The sequence below is a fragment of the Columba livia genome, chromosome 2 (assembly GCF_036013475.1).
Source record: "Columba livia isolate bColLiv1 breed racing homer chromosome 2, bColLiv1.pat.W.v2, whole genome shotgun sequence".
In the NCBI taxonomy this organism is placed as follows: domain Eukaryota; kingdom Metazoa; phylum Chordata; class Aves; order Columbiformes; family Columbidae; genus Columba; species Columba livia.
The window spans coordinates 88,027,626-88,042,348 of NC_088603.1; the positions used below are offsets into that span (position 1 = coordinate 88,027,626).

Consider the following 14,723-nt stretch of genomic DNA (forward strand, 5'->3'; position numbering starts at 1 on the left):
AAATAAAACTGCAATTTAAAAGCAAGGCAATTAATTATGGGAATAATTAACAATTGAAAACTTTGGACTTGCTGACAAAAGACATTAACTTTCTAAAAAGAACTACTTTTTCGCTATTAATTTTAGGGTTTTTTTTGATGTGGCTGACAAAATTGCAGGTGGCATGACAAAAATTAACATTTGTCTGCCACCTATATATTTCATCAGAATTATCAGGATATCCATGAAAACACGGCAATTAGTATCTCCTTAAACTACACGTTTTACTCTTAAAGCAGCATGACTCATTGGGTTATCTGAGAATGCTAGATGTAATAAATTACTGCAGATCAACACAAAGAGAAGTAGCTGAAATCTCATCTGCTTTGCTGCAAAACGGTAAATGACGTGTTCTGTCTATGAAGTCCTGAGGCAGGAAAAGACATTACATGCAAGAACTGCCGTGTTTCTATTGATCCGTGCAGTAGGTACTTGCACAAGACATTTGCTAAGGCACTCATTTCAAAACGGTGGACAATGTAAGTGTCTTCATGTAGATAATCAGACTTCCAATAATGGTATCTTTCCCTCTAAAAATGAAATATACATTCCCTGGGGTGAAAGGCATAGTTTATAACATTTCCAAACATGACAAGCCTTATTTCTGCACAAGAGATATGTCATAGCTCCTACAAACAATTTAGCAGAGCAAAAATTGGAAAATAGCTTAAGAAAAGTAGTCTTATGTCATTAGTGTTTCTCTACATATTTCAAGGTTATTCCTCAGATCCTTGGAAAAGCACTGAAAGGGTGGTATCTCACACCTGATGAAGCTCTGGAGTTTTCCAAAGGGGTGAAACGAAAAGCTGCATACGAAGGCTTTAACCAACCACCTTTCTTCACTACTCCATCTCAGAAACTCCTAAACAACTTTTGAAATAGTGAAGTTTTATGAAAGAATACCTCCAGAACTTTAAACAAGATGCGGATTGCTAATGTAGTACATGATCCATTTGCCGGCAAGGAACTGAATATCTTCTCTCCCTTACAAAAGCTCTGGTCAGTTAGCAAGGCATTTACAAAGTCTCTGTACCTCCCGTCACTACCCTTACTCTTTTTCTTGACCCACAGGCCTTGGTCATGCCATAAAAGTAAAACACGGTAACTGACTTGGGTAATAAAATCCTGGAGTATCCGCTCTGCCAACGTGTGCTATGCAAAGAATGTTCCACAGTCACTTTTTGAGGCTCACAAGTCATAGGGAGCAGGAAATTGTTCTGCCAGTAGCTATTACATTTATTGGCTGGTCATTTGTCTCAGACCTTTTTTCAGAAAACACAGTGATGTGTTTAGCAGTACGAAAGCATCAACTGAAACAATGCGCAGCAGGAAAAGGAATCAAGAGAAGAAAAAAATGCAACTGCAGCCACGCAAACTGAAAACTGCCTATGAGTTTATTGAAATGTTTGCAGCACTAAAAAAGAAGGTCTGAGAATTATAATTCAATGTGGATGTAGAAAAAGTTAAAATGCAAACATCTAGGAAATATTGTATTTTTACTGTATATACAAAGCAATCATAGAATCATAGAATGTCCTGGGTTGAAAGGGACCCACAAGGATCATCGAGTCCAACTCCGATTTCTATGAAATATCAGAGATACATTGATAGCACATGTAATTATGCTACTAAGAGAACTGGACTGTTTAAAGAAGCGGAAAAATATTTGGGGTAATCCAGTAGCAAGTGCAGAGTCACTATGAATGATGGTTAAAGTTTCACTTGTTTTACTAATATTACCCAGAAAGCCCTAATTATTCCCTATGATATTCAGAGATTAAATGTATGGTTCCAGAGAGTGGAAAGAAACTGTTCCATTGTAGCTACCACTTTTACGACAAACTAATCCTTAAGAATATATTTAGGTAACACAAAAATTTGCTGTAAAGAGATGAACAACACATAGTCTAGCCCTGGTGAACTAGGCTTTGTAAATATACTTCTAGTAGGAAAATGGTGGTGAACTGGGACAAGCCCACAATTCCATTCTGAATACAACACATTATCAGAACTTGCCCAATTAAGAGCAGCTTCTTATGAAAAAAAAGTTTCAAAGACCGTTCTTTTTAAGAATCAGTCATGAAGGTATAGACATCTTAGTAGAAGAGGCAGCAGAATACCACATCCCAACATCAGTGCAAAAAGCTAAACACATTAGTGAGAGTGAACAAATACTATGAGCGTAGATACTGAAATCCCTTTGTCTTATTAGCATCTGAAGTGTTAATATATGAGGCCAAAAATAACTGTCTTTGAACCACCAACACTGATAGAACAATATAAAAAGAATAATTATGATTTTAAAATTATTCACCTGAGGAGCTGTTATGTACTTACCCATTTTTATGATAAAGTAAAGGTGTATGTGACACAGTGAGTTTTGAATGAAATCGTTTAAAAATACTCTTCCACCTTGGGTTAGATAAAAATAATAGAGAAGCATGTAACCGAAAGTATTCTACTAAAAACTATTATCCCTAGTTTCTCTTCTGCTAAATCAGGCTTCCTACTTTGTTGTAGAATGCTAATGCTAAATTTCTTATGTATTTTACCTCTTTCATACATACTATTAACACATAAGCACCACTAACACTCATTAAAAACATTATAGGGCGTCATAAATGAAGTAACAGTACTAAGCAGCTAATGTATGATGAGAAGGATAAACTAGTCTGAAAAAGTAGAAAGGTATCATAAATATTATATTGTCTATTTTCACCAGTAAGTAACTGATGTATGATGTAAAATTATTATGTTATTAGCCATATGAAATTTATAAGTGAAACGTCCTTTCTAAGCTATGACAGAGCTCAAACCACAAACTAAGACAGCTGGACTATAAAACATTAGTGCCTAAAGCAGGTTCTTAAATTCACATTTTGGACTCTTAACAAGTAGCCTACTTTTTGTCAACAGTCTACACTAAATGCTGCTGTATCTGGAAAATTTTTGTACAACACTGTTAGTTTTAAATCTGCCGATATGTACCTATTTGCTATTTTAAAATATCCTTTATGTGAAATGACTCAGCATGGAAATAATAAAGAAGCAATTCTAAAATGTAGAATGAAGAGAAGTACTTGTAAGTGTCCAGGTAGGAACCAGGAACATATTTAGCTGTTACTTGAAATCAAAGTTTCAGAATTTTATTGAAATATTGAACTTTGTGGGAAAATCAATTGCAGACTTTTAAACAGATATCAGAAAATATTCTTCTTATTGTAGTATCATCATGCCTATGTAATCCATTTCAATTTTGTCAATGACTGGGCAACCTGAACATAATGAATTGACAACAGGTACCCACATAATTTTCACATCACAGAACTTTTGATAAAAATATACACTCGTCTTGCAAAATTACTATTATTCTCATCAATAAGTTGGAGAAAAAATGGCTACGTTATTTCTGGTGTTACATTTCTGTAAACAAAGAGTCAGTATTGGGAACTTGGAAGAATTTCATTAGTACCTGATAGGACTTTCTTGTTGATATAAACCACATTCATTTGCCATTATAGGATATGATTAAAGGGGACACTTACTTTTTCATTTCTATCTATCAGAAATCACAGTATTTCTGTATTTCACAGCACTCTGCTATAGGAAATACATTAAAAAAAACTGCAAACTCACTGAAATATTCAGGTTGGAAGGGACCTCTGGAGATCTATAGTCCAATATCTTGTTCCAAACAGGGCTGACTTCAAAACTAGATGAAGTCGCTTGGGGCCTTTCCAGCTCAGAAAATACAATTTTTACTGTAACACCACAAGCTCTGTATTCAACACAGCATCTCCAGACTTCTCTGAGCTTACATTGGCCTGATTTTTAGCCGTGGCAGCAACTGCCTGGTGGCCATGTGTCTGTGCCCTGTCTGTGCTGGTTCCTCTCTGGGTGTGCCAAGGGCAGGGGGCTGGCACCCCTACACAGCCACTGTGGGACAAACAGCCCCTCTGGGGTAACAGGGCTGGGTGAAAACAGCCTGTGGCTCCCAGGCTTTGCCTGAGGAGCAGAGAGGAGGTAGGCGGTGATGGAAAAACTTATTAATATAGTCTCAAGTGCAATAAATGTCAGTCACCAAGGGGAGCTGCTGCGGAGCCGATCCAATCCAATCTGCAGCAAAACCAGAGTGGGACAAGGCAGTTTGTGTGGCAGTGGAGGCTCACCAAGCTACTTCTAATTATTTATCAGCAGTCTTGGCAAACAAGGACGTCCCAGTTGACTGGAACTTGGCAAATGTGACACCCATCTACAAGAAGGGACAGAAGGAGGATCTGGGGAATTACAGGCTTCTCATCCTGACCACGGTACCAAGGAAAGTCATGGAACAGATCATCCTGAGTCCCGTCATGTGGCAGATTCAAGACAACCAAGCAATCAGGATCTGGATGAGGGGACTGAGTGCACCCTTAGTAAGTTTGCAGATGACACCAAGCTGGGTGGGAGTGTTGATCTGCTGGAAGGCCATACAGAGGGATCTGGACCAGATGGATCACTGGGTTGAGGCCAACTGTATGAGGCTTAACAAGGCCAAGTGCCGGGTCCTGCACTTGGGTCACAACAACCCCAGGCAGTGCTACACAGCCAGGGAAGAGTGGCTGGCAAGCTGCCTGGCAGAGAGGGATCTGGGGGTGTTGATCGACAGACAGCTGAACGTGAGCCAGCAGTGTGCCCAGGTGGCCAAAAAGGCCAACAGCATCCTGGCTTGTATCGGGAATAGTGTGGCCAGCAGGACTAGAGAAGTCATTGTGCCACTGTAGTCTGCTGATGAGGCCCCACCTTGGATCCTGTGTTCAATTTTGGGCCCCTCACTACAGGATAGACTGAGGTGCTGGAGAAAGTGCAGAGAAGGGCAATGAAGCTGGTGAGGGGTCTGGAGCACAAGTGCGATGACAAGTGGTTGAGGGAACTGGGGCTGTTTAGCCTGGAGAAAAGGCTATACATACACTTCCTAGTTTTTAACCCTTTTTCTGGTAAAAGGTTCATGGTTTAACTGTTCTTGTGAGTTCTAAGGTTAAAAGCTTCAGCCTGGAAGTGGTAGTGAGAGAGGCTTTCAGCAAGTCATCAGCATCTGGAAGAGAAGTATGATGCTGATGTTGATGATGATGATGATGGTTACTTATTCCTCAATCTAGGATCTCCTTGGGGTAACTTTTATATATATGATAACACACATTTATCTTGCTCCTTCTTTGTCGGTCTGCAAGTTCATGCTATATCCAATTTTAATATATATGGTGTTCTATATGTGTTAGAACTTGTTCTTTGTTCCCCTGAAAAAGCACATTTGTCCAGGTCCAGGTCTGCATTTCTTTAACTGACCAGTGGTGACTAGTGGTGACCTGAAGTCTTCACTGCCAAGCCTGTGTCCCATCTCTAATCATCACATACCTGTATTCCTCTGCACTGCATTCTGTATGATCACTTCTTAAGGCCTCTACTATTATGCCAGGTCTGTATTTTTCCGCATTATGTAACAGTTGTAAATATCTCATTCTTCACGGAACAGTTTTCACTAATATTATTTAAATAATAACTATGGTAGTACCATGCCATGACAAAAGTAAAATTATTTAGCTATAGCCACCTTGTTATTAGGAAAATTGTTCTTACAGACAAATCAAGTGAAAACAAAGCTCCAGAAAGATTAAAAAAAAAAAAAAAAAGTAGCCTTAATGTGAGGCCTTGCAAACTCAGTACAAAAGTACAAAGCACATGGAAATGGCAGAACTCAGAACTGTATTGTGGGGCTACGTGGTAACAGAACACTGACAATAATACCGGAGAAAAAGGGGATATACTAGATTTTCTGCATAATAGTTTTAGCCGTGTTTACACTTTTCTGTGTTAATTAGATAATGTAGACTGTGACTGTTATTATTATTGTAATTGAAATATTACTAATAATTGTTTGTTGTATTTTCATTAGATTGTTCAGACTTTAATTAGGCAAAGAATAGATTCTGAGTCCTGTATTTATTCTGTGTTCCCTTTTGCCCACAACCAGAGTCAAAGCATAACAATTTCTCCAGCTGTGAAAATCTCCCTGCACGCAGATTCCACCACCTCTCCAGGCAGCATTTCCCAGTGCTTAACCCCTCTCATAGGAAATAACTGTTTACTTCCTTCCAGCCACGATTTGCCCTGCTGCAGCTCGTGCCTATTGCCCCTCATCCTTTCACTGTCTGCCTTTGAGAAAAAGCTGACCACATCTTCTCCGCAAGCTCCTTCAGGCAGCAGGTGGATGTTAGTTATTCCCCTTGCAGCCTTTTCTGCTGCAGCCTAACATCCAAAGTTCCCTAAGTCTCATCATCTGTCATGAGCTCCAGTTCCCTAATTACCCCTGTAGCCCTTTGGTGGACTATTTCCAGGTTCTACTTGCATATTCTATCCATCTTCCATGTGGTCTTCTATGCTGAACTTGGCATTTAATATTTTCCTCAGAACAGGCTTTAATTCTGGTAATGACATGTAGATCAATATAAAGGATTGGCACCTCACCCATGTGTATGTGTACAAACACACCTGGAGTAGAAAATGGCTTCAAAAATTAAAGAAACTAGGTTTTGTTTTTCATGCTTACTGGCCTTGAAGCTATGTGGAGAAAAAAAAAAAGAAAAATAATTTCCATGAAAATATTAGTAGCTTATATTTTAAAATCATTAATTGAACTTACAGGAATCCACATTTTACATATTAGCTCCAAATAATATATTTCAAATGTTTCTGTTCTTTACCAAGCCTTAAGTCTCAGAAATGTATGAGGTTTCTCTGTTTTAAATTAATTTTAAAACAATTTTGAAATCTTTCAGTTCCTGTAATGAATGGTATTGCTTCACTATGTTTCGGTGAAAAAAATTAAAATCCCACTCGATGATTTGAAACCTCATTCATTTTCATCTGCTCCCTGAGTGTTGTTTCTAAAACCATCATTATACTGCCTCTTTTTCAAAGACAGCATTTGAGAGAACCCACTGAACACCAACACCTTACAAACACCTCCCTGTGATGTTGTAAGAACTTCTCAGCGTATATTCCTGTGTCTCGTGATGCAAAGCACCAGAAGAGAGAGAGGAGAGCAATTATCCTAACTGCTTGTCAGCATGAAGATCTTGCACTGAGTGTTAGTGAGTCATTACCCCTACAAACTGTCAGCCAGGATGCATCAGTAAGACAAATAATGTTATGAGAGACTATTTTAAATATAGAATCATAGAATCATTTTGGTTGGAAGAGACCCTCAGGATCATCAAATACAACCATAACGTAACCTAACTCTAGCACTAAACTATGTCCTTAAGAACCTCATCTAAACACCTTTTAAACACCTCCAGAGATGGTGACTCAACCACTTCCCCGGGCAGCCTGTTCCAATGCTTCACAACCCCTTCCATGAAGAATTTTTTCATAATATCAAATCTAAAACTCCCCTGGCACAACTTGAGGCCATTTCCTCTTGTCCTATCACTTGTTATTTTGGAGAAGAGATCATATATCTATCTTGAAATAAGGCTGCAAATTAATAGAGGTTAGAATAGTTTCATGTTTCTCTTTTATATACACTGAAAAGATAGAAAAGTTGTGTGAGAAACATCGAAGTGGGCCTTAAAAATACTGCCTTTTACTATGAGAGTTTAAAAAAGTGACTCTCACAACAAAGTATACTAATGGAAATAAAGTCCAGAGTGTCCACTGTTATCAAGCACAGACCTATGAAACCACAGTTCATAAAAGTGTGTTTTTTAATACACATAAACTTCTACACATCTACAACTGCAAGCAAACACACATTATACAGTGCAAACACACATTATACAGTGCAAACCCAAGCCAAGCCTAAGTGCCCCTTGGGGCACTAACTGGCCTTACTGGCCCTGACCAACCTCACCTGGGCCTTCATCCTCAGCCTCTGTCCAGAACTTAGGAGACCCATTTCAGGCTTCCCATCCCTTTGGAAGCAGCAGCCTTCACTGTGCCCCCCAAAAAATTCACAGTGGAGTGGGTACAATATGTCTAATCTGTATCTCAGTATATATATGTTAATCCCTATTTCACCAGATACTTATGTATGCTGGTCTCACTTGAAAACAGATAATTTGGTGTTTCTCTTGAGTTCTTTGGCATAACTGTTGAGTGGTAATTCAATACACTTGTCTATTGATACAATCAAAATGGTATTCTCAAAAATGCTATTCAAAGACACACAAAAAACCCCAACCAAAAATAATAGTTGGCTGCTTCTGTATGAACCTACTCTCAAACAAAATAAAAGGAAACCCATGGAACAATCTAGAGTATAAATTGTACATCTTTCAAAAACAATTACAAAAGACACAATGTCCATGATCTGGACAAATTTTCAAATTTGATCTGGAGCCCTTAAACATTTAGAAGCACAACATATGCTTTGCACTTGTACAAAAGTAGTTTGTGTTACTTCTCACTGATGTAAATTAAACTTTTCTTGTTAAAGAGACACAGAGTAAAGGGTCATGTTACAGTCTTTCAAAGGCTAATGAAGGCTTTGATCAAACTCATAGATTTTAAAATGCACCTGCTACTACTTTTTCAGTGTATCTCAATCCTCTAAAAATAGTCAGCAATATGATTGACTTGCTCCCTGAATACTAACAATGTGGATGATGTTTTATATCTGTTTGGCAAAACAAGCAGTATCAAAAGACTAAAATATATCCACTTCTGGACTAATGTTTGAAGACAAAGAAGTCTGCAAATTGCAAGAAAGAAAAAAAAAAAACACACAAATACCTTATAAAATTAATTCTTATTTACCTTTTCATGTTTAAATACCTAGCATTCGTAAGTGTGATAATAAGGATGTGTAGCTCCTTGTCTTTTTGTTTGGAAAAAGGGTGACACGAGATAAAGGACATATTATGGGGTTGAGAGGATAAAGGCTAAAGAAATCTTTATAAGGAGATATGATGATTTAATGGTCCATCAGAGGTCAAAATATCATTAATATTCACAAAATACTTCACTTACTTTAGTTTAATGTCATTGATCTATTAATAATCCAGACCTGCGATACACTACATAGAGGTGTCTTAAAGAAATCTATATATCTTTCTATCAAAATACAAATATGATGACACATACTTTTATATTTATATAAATAAAAATTACACTGTCCTTCATTATTCTATAACACCAGTAAAATTTATCCATATTGCTGCTTTACATCTTGCTGTGCTCCAGCATATTAGAAACACAACTCCTACCAACAATGAAGAGGAAGAAGCATCTGCACAGAATTCTAGATATTTTTGCTTCTCTCCATTGTCAAGTTCTCAATGACTTTTGCAAGACCGTCAGAGGCGCTAGGAAACCAAAACTACTTACTGATGTCTTTCCATAGAAATTAGTAGTGTCCAGCAAAAAGTACACATTTACAGAAGCCACCAGCTAGCACTATGTCTGTTCTAACTACTGGCTTCTACAAGCATCATCCTTACCCCTTTAAGTTCACCTGGTGAGTGTGTCCAGTAACACACCCTCCTGATTCTGGCAGATATGCCAATGCATTTCCTATGCCTGTAGGAAAAAGCAACCAGTAATAGAAATCTGAGCCCTTACAGCTGTTCTCAGGAAGCTAAGAGCTCAGGTCTCCCCTGAGTAAGAGGGACCTTGATGAGTGCTATAAATTATGATGTTTGATTATGGTCTGCATGTGTACTTCTGACAGCTGAGGCCTGAGCAGAGGGAACAGTGTTAACCATCTTCTACAATGTCACCATGAGCCTAGAAGCCATCACGTCGACCTCATGTCACTGGAGAGTCCTCAGTCTGGAGCGGTATCGCTTCCAGATACCTGGTATTGGTTGCCATGTGCTTACAAGCTGTCTCACTGGAACTAATTTGGAGATACTCTGGCCCATATTCACAAGAAATAGTAAAATATGCATTGTGTACTATCAGTTATAAAGCCTACTGATCCAGTGAATACAGCTCATGGAGGTAGAGGTGGAAACTTAAAAATGACTGCTCTTACACAATCTCTCCTGCAAATAGTACCTTATGCAGACTTTGTATCTAATCATCAAAGCCTGCCTTTACTGTAAAGTGTTCTCCTTAAGACTACCTTAAGTGTTTTGCAGTGACTGCAGCCAGTATGCAACCCAAGTGCCCAGCAGAATAAAGCTAGTCCTCTGAACACACACACACACACACACACACATCACCTATTTAAATCTTAGTAAGGACTCTCCATTTGCTTTTGCTGCAAAAAAGTGTTGGTGATGAATACTGAAAAAGGTTACAGGTATTTGTGAGACAGACATGACAGTTAAGGTCAGCTAGGACATACGAGGTTAACATCTGCACTTCTGTGAAAACAGAAATGTGTCAGTGAAGGCTCTATTCCCTGACCCTCAACAGTTCATAGAAGTTTAAGCCTGGTGACCTTCAAAGCAAAACATACCTATCTTCTTTACTACTTGATGAACTAATTTGTATTTCAAATTCTCTTAAATGAAGCACCTATCTGTCAGGATGATAGGCACTGTACAGAACTTGCAAAGAGAAAAAGAACTATATAAAGCAATCAGAGAAGCCTTTTATTCAGCTGCTACAATAAATGACAGACAGTCTCATTATGCAATTCCCTTAGCTCCTCTTAACATACCTGACCCCTAGAAATAATCACATGATTCATCAGTATTGTAGTTTCAAATATTTTTCAAAAACAACTCAGTAATATCTTCTCACAGTGATTTTGCAGTGTTGGTCTTGGGCATAAAGAACTGAAGATTCGTAAAACAGACACAGCTCATTCAATAAGGAAAACAAAAGCGATAGTGTGCAAACAGAATCCATATAGCATCTCCAACTTTCTTTAACATAAAATATTTTCATAGAACAAATTAAAGAAAACATGTATTTGACAACACAAGTAAATATAATACCTTCTCATATTCAGATGGAAATTGTGCACAACCCTGTTCAAAAGATTTTGCACATTTTTTTAAGTAACTTTAAGTAACTCATTAAGTGTTCTTGCATTAGCAAACTGGATTGTATAGTGATGAATGGAGGGATAGTGTGAAAAGAGCAAAACAGACCCAGACATTGCTGTGATTTTACCTGTTGCCTCTTCTCAAATTCTAACTTGATACGGGATTTGATGCAGTTGCACGTGTCCTGATACGTCTGCTGCAGTGCAAGTTCCATGAGGTGTTTGTGGTACGCTCCTGCCAAGTTTCCGCAGATAAAAATGATGACATTTGCCAGTATCTAGGGAGGTTAAATAAAAAAAAAAAAAAAAAAAAAAAAGAGAAGTGTCAGGGTATTTATATTAATTAAGATGATAATATAATCCTAACCTGCAATGAAAGATTGTTGCAGTTATGTATTTTGGTTTAGTTTGATTTCTAGCAAAGGTTCACTTTTCCAAAAACTTTCACAATTAGTGGAAATACCCCAAGCAATAATACCATTTTAATTCAGGACTAAATAAGAACAATAATGAACATGTTTGCCCACTCAATGTGGTATACATTATCTGAAAAAGAAATTCAGCTCGTGTTCTACATTCACTGCTGAGTTTCAAAGAGGTGGGATCATGATCGACTGATGTCAAACAATAGCTGTGCCTTCTAGCAACAACATCAAAAGCCATGTCATTGCCACACTCTTTTGGCAAGACATTTTCTTTGCAGTGCCATACAGTTAAGGGGTGAAAAGATCCTCCTACATCAACAGCCTGCTCTTCATTTTACCCTAGTCTGACCCCCTACTATCTGTCAGTTGCTATAAATATTAACCTTAGTTAACAGTAAGCAGTGTTTAAGTAGTGAGAGCTGACATTTCTCTGTGAGAATATACTTTTCACCACTACCAGAAAACTGCATTTGCCTAAAATACAAAACTTATAAGATTCAGGGTCAAACTTGCAGCATTAGATGCTTAGCGTACACAACAACACTTGAACACAAGAAATAAGTTCACTTAAAGAACCCAGTTTTATTTATGAATTGTCTGGGATATTTCAGAGGAAGTAAAGAGAGCAGAAAGGCAGGTCTTTCCTGTGCTTAGACTTCAAAAAGGACAGAATACTGTGTGGTGATGCTAGCACTTCCACCTGTCCCCAATTTAGTGCTGCAAAAAAAGAGACACTTTTACCTACCCCAGCTCCTTCAGAGGAGAATAAACACAGGAATGAAACCAAGTCTTAATTCAATAAAAAAATATAATACAAAAAGGGAACTGAAGTTGGAATACAGCTGCCATCTGGTCAGGAGGGGTCTCTATCTGTAAGGCTCAAGTGTATCACATAGCCTGGATTACATGTGCTACATGGTGCCATAGTACTTACGGTCTGGAAGTGAAGGAGGAAGAAAAGGGTCTAAAATTTCATTAATTCTCCACAGTTAATCTAATCATGAGGTTTATGATAGATTTCCCCAGTGATCAGTCATTGGTTGCTTTCAGTGTAACTATGTACCAGGCAATCTTTTGTGAACTGCTAGTAGTGAAAGAACCAGAGATGTCAGAAAAGAAGTCCAACAGTATGCTACAGTGGTTCAGACAAATGAGATTGTCCTGTTAACAGAAATCCTTCTCCTTGAGGAATATGTTTTATTCACAAAAAAATGCATGAAGTTTTAATGTTCCTTTTAGAAATACAAACTTTAAAACGAAAATTTTAAAGAAATGCTTTTATTTTCCTCACAGATTATAACATCACTACAGGCAATACCTATTCCTCCCTCCGTGACATGTGTGACATCTCACCTCTCATGGTTCCACAAAGCTACAAGTGGGAACTATACACCTTTGCCACAAAAAGGATTGATGTTTTCAATTTGATAACATTTTTATTTCTTTCCCTAAAACTTTAAGATTACAATGTTTCTAAAAGCAACCTCTGAGTTCTCAAAATTTTCTAAAATAAATAAATGTAAAATCAAGGAGAAAAATATACATAACTCGTTTTCTCCAAAGAACCTCTGTTATGAAGTAGAGGAATAAGAAACAGTTTAAATTAAACATTTCACAACAGCCAACGTGCAGTCATAATCTCTATGTATGGATCATTGTTGAAAAGCCAGACATAAACTTACTAAACATATTGTCCAGGTTCATAAAGCTTTAGATTATTTAAAACAAAACTTTAGGAACACAACCAATCAAAATTTTAAAAAAATGTTGTGATGGGTAGATGGAGGAATAAATTACGAGTATCATCTTCACAGACATAGAAAAACAGATTACAGTTTTATGACTGAACTAGCTGAAGTGAGAAAATAGATGGAAACAAGTGACTGACAGGCAAGGAAGCTAATTAACCAAGCTCTTCAGATTCTCAATGGGGTAATTCAGCCCACATGAAGCTCTGCACTGGCTTACAGTACCTGAATCAGGCTGCTCAAAGATAACTAAGATACCACAGCCACATAAGTGTATAAGTGAATATGTAGGTAGAAACTGTGTTCAAAACATCGATAATTTTTTGGCTAGTATGGAGTTCATTCAGAAATGTGTCACTGGGGTCTTAACTTAAAAAAAAATAAATCCAAGAAATGGATGAACTGGTTTCTAACTCAGACCAACAGAATTTTTTGCCTGTATGTAGTCTGGCTTGTGTGAATGCTTCTGTATTTTTCACTAAGAGTTATTACGTGAAATACATATTGTCAATAGACTGTTCAATGGAAAATGCAATTAACATTATAAAACAAAATAAAAAACATATATACTTCTTGCTGAGTATCTTCTCCTATGTTTTGCAGTTTGTTCTGAACTGCGGTCTAGTTTCAAAGTATGAGCTGGAGAAGAGATTCATCCCAGGCTGGCTTTAAAGTCTCATAGGCATTCTCTCAGAAGGAACAGATTCAAAGTTTTCTTCAGTCCAAAAAAAATTAATTGCGCTCTCCACTTCCTAAGCAAGTATTCTAATCAGTATGAAATTCTACAAAATCTCCCCCTGTTCAGGCACCTGCTCTGAGAAGACCCCATGCTGTGAATGCCACATGGACTGAAGCACTTGGAATGAAATCCTGAGTGGGACCAGTCTTCTACGTTGCGATTTCTCTAGGCTAGGACTCTTCAGCTCTTTCTCTTTCCCTCTTGTTTGTTTGGGTTTTTTTTAATTTTATTTTAAATTTTTTATTTCTCTTCATCCCTGCTTCTGTCCCCTCTAGATAAACATTGGATAATCAGAGAAGATGTCGTGGATCTTCTGATAAGAAACTGCATCTTGCTGTGAGAGCTGTGATCAGCTGCATGAACAAAACTGTAGCAAAGAACCTCTGTAAGAGAATTAAGGAGCATCTGAATGGGCCACACAACGTGGTTCAGGCTTCTGTCAAGGAGGAGGACAAGCCTGAGCTGTGGGAAAAGGTCTAACTAACGATGGTAACTCAACAGCAGAAAAAGAGCAGGGTGACCTCAAAGAGAGCACTGCATGATCCTAGTTCATCTCCTTTACAAACAGACACCGAATGAAAAAAAAAAAACAAACCTACTACAATATACATAAATTCTAGTAAGCTCCCACTCAATTCACCTTATGGAAAAACTGAGTCACACAACAGAAGTCCCGATTTCTCTGTACAGTCAGTGGAGAGTCAAGTCCATCTCCTAGGACATCTGCACCCTTTCTATAGGTACTCTAACTACCAGCGTATACCTCTAATCATTTAAGGAACATTACCATGCCT

General features: G+C 37.8%; 1 protein-coding gene across 2 annotated transcripts in view; it reads right to left on the reverse strand.

The window, feature by feature from the left end:
- Window positions 1–14,723, reverse strand: part of ADCY2 (adenylate cyclase 2) — a 225,488-nt gene that overhangs the window by 111,828 nt on the left and 98,937 nt on the right. For both annotated transcript variants that reach the window (XM_065052707.1, XM_065052706.1), the window contains one exon: window positions 11,146–11,295. In XM_065052707.1, the coding sequence (XP_064908779.1) occupies window positions 11,146–11,295 (150 nt within the window). The remainder of the gene's footprint in view (window positions 1–11,145; window positions 11,296–14,723) is intronic.